General features: G+C 42.7%; 1 protein-coding gene across 1 annotated transcript; it reads left to right on the forward strand.

Moving 5' to 3' along the window:
• The first annotated feature begins 741 nt into the window (after positions 1-741).
• Positions 742-3,065, forward strand: LOC124675826. The gene is made up of 2 exons (XM_047211899.1): positions 742-2,630; positions 2,951-3,065. The coding sequence occupies exons 1-2, from the start codon at positions 1,544-1,546 to the stop codon at positions 2,992-2,994; spliced, it is 1,131 nt and encodes a 376-aa protein (XP_047067855.1). The 5' UTR covers positions 742-1,543; the 3' UTR covers positions 2,995-3,065.
• The last annotated feature ends 5,813 nt before the right edge of the window (positions 3,066-8,878 follow it).

The raw sequence follows: 8,878 nt of genomic DNA on the forward strand, positions 1-8,878 counted from the left end.
TTTGCAGAGACACAATTAGGCTGAAAATCTAAATTATATTATAGTGCTACCCTGTTAAAATGTTGTGGTTCGGTTACAGGTAAGTGGTGTCCACGGAACATACTGTAATAACTGAAATTGAGAGAACAATTGTGATGTAACAGAGCTAGCTGTGTTGTAACAGACTTGGTGTTTACAAAGTGACAGATCTTACTGTTTATACATAGTGCCAGAACTTGTTGTGCTGTAACAAATTGTAGAACTTGCTGCGCTGTAACAAAATTGTAGAATAGTGACAGAACTTGATGGCCGCTCCCTACATTTATGGTAAATTGGATTGTGTGCATGTATTCCTGTTTGTATTTCATCTGTTGTTATACAAGGGAATTTTTTCAGTGTGCCACTAAAAGGTTGTTATATAGGGGCATTTTTTAAAGTTCCACTAATTAAATTTTGTGGTGCTTCTCAAAGTGCCTCCAATTAAATTTGGGGCTCTTTGAAAAGCGCCTCTAATTGGCTTTTGGGGCACTCTAAGAAGCGCCCCTATGTACTACCCTAAATACTTTCTGAGACGCAATTAAAGGTGACACTTGAAAAAGTGACCCAATACATGTTTAGGGGCACTTTGTTCAAATTTAGGGGCACCTTGAGCTGCCCCAAATTCTTTACCGTGATGTAGTGAGAATTTCCCTCCGAACCAGGAAATTAACCGAGATACTGTTGGTAGCCTGATGTAATTAGACATGTCTTCAAGGTCTAAAATGTAAAAAGGAGATGATATTAGAGAGGATGGATGGAGAAGGATACAGAGGAATCTAGAAAAAACTCCTCGGCTCTTCTCTCTCTCAGCTCCTCTCACGATGTACTTGAACCACCACAAATCCCTAAAATGTTAGATGATTTCTGAGTGAGATTCTACATGGTATCAGAGCAGGCCGATTCTCAGGCATCTCGTCTGTGTTCCTTAGCAAATTTTTGCTGGAGGGGCGGTGCTGTGTCGCCGTCGTTGCCGCCACTGTTGAATTTGGGGGAGAGTGGCTCATCCTGTCTGTGAGATCTCTGACGCCTGGCCTTCTTCCTGCTCGTCGCCACATCTGCCGATCTGAGGAGGAAGTACTGCATCTGACTTGGTGTTGCTGTTATCAAGCTCAGCTTGGTCCTGTGTTGCTTTCCACGGCTGTTGCATCTACTGCATTTGGTCATCAGTATTAAGAGGTATTAGTACTGATTGTTGCTTCTCCTAATTGTGATTCGTGCTGCCCGAGAATCTTGCCAAGCCATCAAGCTGCCGTGTTTGCTTCTGTGACTGAATTTAATAATACTTTGCTCTACTGCCTGTGTGCATTTGGGGACAACCCAGTACATCAAATTGCCACCAATACTACTGCTTGTTTTGTTGCCGCGAAAGACAAGTCCTGTGAGGCTGCCTTGACATGTCGTGATTCACCAAGAGTGAATAGTTTTCTTGAGCGACTAGAAGTAACTGTTAATTAGTCTTTGCTCCTGAGTAAAACTAGCACTTCAGAGTATACTTGTTCTTTGGAGTATTTCGAAGCTGCAAATAATGCCAGAAACGAACAAGGACAAGCCAGGTGACTCAAGTATCGACAAAATGTATGAGATCTTCAGTAAGCTATTAGAGAGACAGGAACAACAAACAAGAGTAGACCCGGAGACAGTAAAATATGCACTTGAACAGAATCCGGTGAAATTGTCCGGTCCAGCCAATTATGTCAGTTGGGCACGTCATGCCCAATTAATCTTGAGTTCTCATGGTTATGAGGACCTGCTTACTGAAGATGAGGAAAATAAAAAGAGTGGTGATCCACAGGCAAAGCAGACCAATGACAGGGTACTTGTGTGGCTGCTAGGAAGCATGGAACCAATTGTTAGGCAGCAGGTAGAGATCATGCCAACGGTGCATGAAGTCTGGGTAGCACTAGAGAAGCAGTTTGTTGGAAAGTCAAATAAAATGCAGGCCACCCGTATCATGGATGAGCTTACTCATTTGAAGCAAGGTACAAAATCAGTGACAGAGTATGTTGGAGACGTGAAACGGTTGTACAGAGACTTGCATTACTTTCATCCGTTTCAACCAGTTGATAAGCAAGATTTAGCAGTCCATCACAAATGGTTCGAGTCACTTGTAGCCAAGCTATTCCTTGATGGATTAAATGAAGAATTCAATTTGAGGCGACAACTTATATTTTCTCAGCCCGAATGGCCCAGTCTTGATGAGATCATTTCAAGTGTGTTGGAGGAAGAAACTCGCTTGGCTCAACCGAAGGAGGATAACATGAGGTGTGGAGATGATCGTGCAGCCTTGATGATGCAATCTCGTCGATCGCCTCGCCCATTTGGAAAATCAAACAAGGGCAGATCATTTTGTGATTACTGCAAAAGGAGTGGGCATACAAAGGAGGCGTGCTTCGAACTACATGGCTATCCATCTTGGTGGGAAAAAGGGAAAATTTGTTCAGCTGGAGCAAATAGGAAGCAAGCAGGCCACATTGCATCTATACGAGAGCCACCAGTGGTAGATGTTCGAGCTCTTGAAGATTTCACTTCCAAGCTTAAACTCTCAGAAGGCTCATCATCCCATCAGAGTTCCCCTAAGGCAAACTCTAGTCTGATAGCCAATTCTAGTCAAGGTATAAAATTCAATCACGCTAACATTAGCACAACCCAATCAAGGCCCTGGATCATTGATATAGGAGCCACAAACCATATGACAGGAGCCTCTGATCTGTTTACTTCTTATACCCCTTGTTCAGGTAAAGACAAGGTTCGTGTGGCAGATGGTTCCATGGCACCAATAGTTGGACGTGGATCCATCCGTTGCACAAATTCATTGTCATTATCTCCAGTTTTACACGTTCCAAAATTCCCAGTCAATCTCCTATCATTTAGCTCTATTGCAAAATCACTTAATTGTGGAGGGTGGTTTGATCCTACTTGTTGTGTTTTTCAGGAGCTAAAGACAGGGAGGGTCTTAGGGGCTGGGACCGAGCATGACAGGCTCTACTACCTTGATGATGGAAGTGATGAAGTGGCTCTCGCATCCTGCTTGTCACCATGTCAAGAGTTAGTGTTACATCACTGATGCGCGTAGATGTACACGTCCGTTGGGAACCCCAAGAGGAAGGTATGATGCGCACAACGGCAAGTTTTCCCTCAGTAAGAAACCAAGGTTATCGAACCAGTAGGAGCCAAGAAGCACGTGAAGGTTGTTGGTGGAGGAATGTAGTGCGGCGCAACACCAGTGAAACCGGCGCCAACGTGGAACCTGCACAACACAATCAAAGTACTTTGCCCCAACGTAACGGTGAGGTTGTCAATCTCACCGGCTTGCTGAAAACAAAGGATTAAGCGTATCGAGTGGAAGATGGTGTTTGTTTGCAAAGAACAGTAAAAGCAGTAGAATGTATTCAGATGTAAAAGAATGGACCGGGGTCCACAGTTCACTAGTGGTGTCTCTCCAATAAGATAACTAACATGCTGGGTGAACAAATTACAGGCGAGCAATTGACAAATAAAGATTCAATACATATCAACGATGATTACTATGTGATTTAATCAGGGCATTACGACAAAGTACATAGACCGCTATCCAGCATGCATCTATGCCTAAATAATCTACCTTCAGGTTATCATCCGAACCCCTTCCGGTATTAAGTTGCGAACAACAGATAATTGCATTAAGTATGGTGCGTAATGTAATCAACACAAATATCCTTAGACAAAGCATCAATGTTTTATCCCTAGTAGCAACAAACACATCCACAACCTTAGAACTTTCTATCACCGTCCCGCATTTAATGGAGGCATGAACCCACTATCGAGCATAATTACTCTCTCTTGGAGTTACAAGTATCAACTTGGCCAGAGCCTCTACTAGCAACGGAGAGCATGCAAGAACATAAACAACACATATATGATAGATTGATAATCAACTTAACATAGTATTCTCTATTCATCGGATCTCACCAAACACAACATGTAGCATTACAAATAGATGATCTTGATCATGTTAGGCAGCTCACAAGATCTATAACAATGAAAGCACAAGCGGAGAAGACAACCATCTAGCTACTGCTATGGACCCATAGTCCAAGGATGAACTACTCACGCATCAATCCGGAGGCGGGCATGATGATGTAGAGCCCCTCCGGTGATGATTCCCCTCTCCGGCAGGGTGCCGGAGGCGATCTCCTGAATCCCCCGAGATGGGATTCGCGGCGGCGGCCGGCCTCTCAGTAATGTTTTTCGTATCGTGGCTCTCGGTACAGGGGGTTTCGCGACGGAGGCTTTAAGTAGGCGGAAGGGTAGGTCAAAGGGCGGCACGAGGGGCCCACACCACAGGCCGGCGCGACCAGGGCTTGGGCCGCGCCGCCCTGGTGTGTCGCCACCTCATGGCCCCACTTCGTCTCCTCTTCGGTCTTCTGGAAGCTTCGTGCAAAAATAGGACCCTGGGCGTTGATTTCGTCCAATTCCAAGAATATTTCCTTACTAGGATTTCTGAAACCAAAAACAGCAGTAAAACAAGAATCGGCACTTCGGCATCTTGTTAATAGGTTAGTGCCGGAAAATGTAAAATAATGCTATAAAGTATGTGTAAAACACTCAAGTATTGTAATAAAAGTAGCATGGAACATAAGAAATTATAGATACCTTTGCGACGTATCAATCACCGTAGGCTAGGTCATCTTTCTTTTGCAGCTATGTCACGTGTCTATCCTACTTTGGTTAAGTTGTGTCCTAAGGATGCTCTGGTATGTGATGCTTGTGAATTGGCTAAGCATACCAGGGGATCCTACCCAAGCATCGGTCTGAAAAGTAAGAGACCGTTTGAAGTAATTCATTCCGATGTTTGGGGACCCTGTGAAGTTGTTTCTGTTTCTGGACATAGATGGTTCGTAACCTTTATAGATTGCTTTAGTCGTTACACGTGGCTTTATCTCCTGAAGTATAAGAGTGATGTTTTGTCTGTCTTTAAAGATCTGTGTGCTCTTATTAAAAATCAGCATGAAACTATGATACGCGTAGATGCACATGTCCGTTGGGAACCCCAAGTGGAAGGTATGATGCGTATAGAAGCAAGTTTCCCTCAGTATGAAACCAAGGTTTAATCGAACCAGTAGGAGCCAAGAAGCACGTTGAAGGTTGATGGTGGCGAAATGTGATGCGGCGCAACAACAGGGATTCCGGCGCCAACGTGGAACCTGCACAACACAATCCAAGTACTTTGCCCCAACGAAACAGTGAGGTTGTCAATCTCACCGGCTTGTTGTAACAAAGGATTAACCGTATTGTGTGGAAGATGATTGTTTGCAAGAAAACAGTAAAACAAGTATTGCAGTAGATTGTATGCTATGTAAAGAATAGGACCGGGGTCCACAGTTCACTAGAGGTGTCTCTCCCATAAGATAAAAGCATGTTGGGTGAACAAATTACAGTCGGGCAATTGACAAAAAGAGAAGAGCATAACAATGCATATACATAATATGATAAATATAGTGAGATTTAATCCGGGCATTACGACAAAGTACATAGACCGCCATCCAACTGCATCTATGCCTAAAAAGTCCACCTTCAGGTTATCATCCGAACCCCATTCAGTATTAAGTTGCAAAGCAACGGACAATTGCATTAAGTATGGTGCGTAATGTAATCGACAACTACATCCTTAGACATAGAATCAATGTTTTATCCCTAGTGGCAACAAGCACATCACAACCTTAGAACTTTCTGTCACCGTCCCAGGTGTCAATGAAGGCATGAACCCACTATCGAGCATAAATACTCCCTCTTGGAGTTAAGAGTAAAAACTTGGCCATAGCCTCTACTAATAACGGAGAGCATGCAAGATCATAAACAACACATAAACAATAGATTGATAATCACCATAACATAGTATTCTCTATCCATCGGATCCCGACAAACACAACATATAGTATTACGGATAGATGATCTTGATCATGTTAGGCAGCTCACAAGATCCAACAATGAAGCACAATTAGGAGAAGACGACCATCTAGCTACCGCTATGGACCCATAGTCCAGGGGTGAGCTACTCACTCATCACTCCGGAGGCGATCATGGCGATGAAGAGTCCTCCGGGAGATGAATCCCCTCTCCGGCAGGTGCCGGAGGCGATCTCCCGAATCCCCCGAGATGGGATTCGCGGCGGCGGCGTCTCCGGAAGGTTTTCCGTATCGTGGCTCTCGGCATCGGGGGTTTCGCGACGGAGGCTATAAGTAGGCGAAAGGGCAGGTCAAGAGGCGGCACGAGGGCCCAGGGACAGGGTGGCGCGGCCGGGGCCCGGGCCGCGCCACCCTGTCATGCCGGCCACCTCGTGGCCCCACTTCGACTCCCCTCCGGTCTTCTGGAAGCTTCGTGCAAAAATAGGACCCTGGGCGGTGATTTCGTCCAATTCCGAGAATATTTCGTTACTAGGATTTCTGAAACCAAAAACAGCAGAAAACAAAGAATCGGCTCTTCGGCATCTTGTTAATAGGTTAGTTCCGTAAAATGCGTAAATACGACATATAATGTGCATAAAACATGTAGGTATCATCAATAAAGTAGCATGGAACATAAGAAATTATCGATACGTTGGAGACGTATCAGCATCCCCAAGCTTAGTTCTCGCTCGTCCCGAGCAGGTGTAAAACGATAACAAAGATAATTTCTCGAAGTGACATGCCATCATAATCTTGATCATACTATTTGTAAACATATGTAATGAATGCAGCGATCAAAACAATGGTAATGACATGAGTAAACAACTGAATCATATGACAAAGACTTTTCATGAATAGTACTTCAAGACAAGCATCAATAAGTCTTGCATAAGAGTTAACTCATAAAGCAATAAATCAAAGTAAAGGTGTTGAAGCAACACAAAGGAAGATTAAGTTTCAGCGGTTGCTTTCAACTTATAACATGTATATCTCATGGATATTGTCAACATAAAGTAATATAACAAGTGCAATATGCAAGTATGTAGGAATCAATGCACAGTTCACACAAGTGTTTGCTTCTTAAGGTGGAGGAAGATAGGTAAACCGACTCAACAATAAAAGTAAAAGAATGGTCCTTCAAAGAGGAAAGCATCGATTGTCTGTATTTGTGCTAGAGCTTTTATTTTGAAAACATGAAACAATTTTGTCAACGGTAGTAATAAAGCATATGAGTTATGTAAATTATATCTTACAAGTTGCAAGCCTCATGCATAGTGTACTAATAGTGCCCGCACCTTGTCCTACTTAGCTTGGACTACCGGATCTTCGCAATGCCATGTTTCAACCAAGTGTCACAAAGGGGTACCTCCATGCCGCCTGTACAAAGGTCTAAGGAGAAAGCTCGCATTTTGGATTTCTCGCTTTTGATTATTCTCAACTTAGACATCCATACCGGGACAACATGGACAACAGATAATGGACTCCTCTTAAATGCATAAGCATTTAGCAACAATTATTGTTCTCATATGAGATTGAGGATATATGTCCAAAACTGAAACTTCAACCATGATTCATGGCTTTAGTTAGCGGCCCAATGTTCTTCTCTAACAATTTGCATGCTCCAATCATTAAGGTGATAGATCCTTCGGACAAGACGGACATGCATAGCAACTCACATGATATTCAACAATAGTTGATGGCGTTCCCCAGAAGCATGATTATCGCACAACAAGCAACTTAATAAAAGATAAAGTGCATAAGTACATATTCAATACTACGATAGTTTTTAAGGCTATTTTGTCCCATGAGCTATATATTGCAAAGGTGAATGATGGAATTTTAAAGGTAGCACTCAAGCAATTTACTTTGGAATGGCGGAAAAATACCATGTAGTAGGTAGGTATGGTGGACACAAATGGCATAGTAGTTGGCTCAAGGATTTTGGATGCATGAGAAGTATTCCCTCTCGATACAAGGTTTAGGCTAGCAAGGTTATTTGAAGCAAACTCAAGGATGAACCGGTGCAGCAAAACTCACATAAAAGACATATTGTAAACATTATAAGACTCTACACCGTCTTCCTTGTTGTTCAAAACTCAATACTAGATATTATCTAGACCTTAGAGAGACCAAATATGCAAATCAAATTTTAGCAAGCTCTATGTATTTCTTCATTAATGGGTGCAAAGTATATGATGCAAGAGCTTAAACATGAGCACAACAATTGCCAAGTATCACATTATCCAAGACATTTTAGAATTACTACATGTAGCATTTTCCAATTCCAACCATATAACAATTTAACGAAGAAGAAACTTCGCCTTGAACATTATGAGTAAAGCCTAAGGACATATTTGTTCATATGCAACAGTGGAGCGTGTCTCTCTCCCACAAAGTGAATGCTAGGATCCATTTTATTCAAACAAAAACAAAAACAAAAACAAACCGACGCTCCAAGTAAAGAACACAAGATGTGACCGAATAAAAATATAGTTTCGTGGGAGGAACCCGATGATGTTGTCGATGAAGAAGGGGATGCCTTGGGCATCCCCAAGCTTAGACGCTTGAGTCTTCTTAAAATATGCAGGGATGAACCACGGGGCATCCCCAAGCTTAGAGCTTTCACTCCTCTTGATCATAGTATATCATACTCCTCTCTTGACCCTTGAAAACTTCCTTCACACCAAACTTCAAGCAAACTCATTAGAGGGTTAGTGCACAATTAATAATTCACACATTCAGAGGTGACACAATCATTCTTTATACTTCTGGACATTGCATAAAGCTACTGGACATTAATGGATCAAATAAATTCATCCAACATAGCAAAAGAGGCAATGCGAAACAAAAGGCAGAATCTGTCAAAAACAGAACAGTCCGTGAAGACGAATTTTAAAATGGCACCAGACTTGCTCAAATGGAAAAACTCAAAACTA

Source organism: Lolium rigidum, chromosome 7 (assembly GCF_022539505.1).
Source record: "Lolium rigidum isolate FL_2022 chromosome 7, APGP_CSIRO_Lrig_0.1, whole genome shotgun sequence".
NCBI lineage: Eukaryota > Viridiplantae > Streptophyta > Magnoliopsida > Poales > Poaceae > Lolium > Lolium rigidum.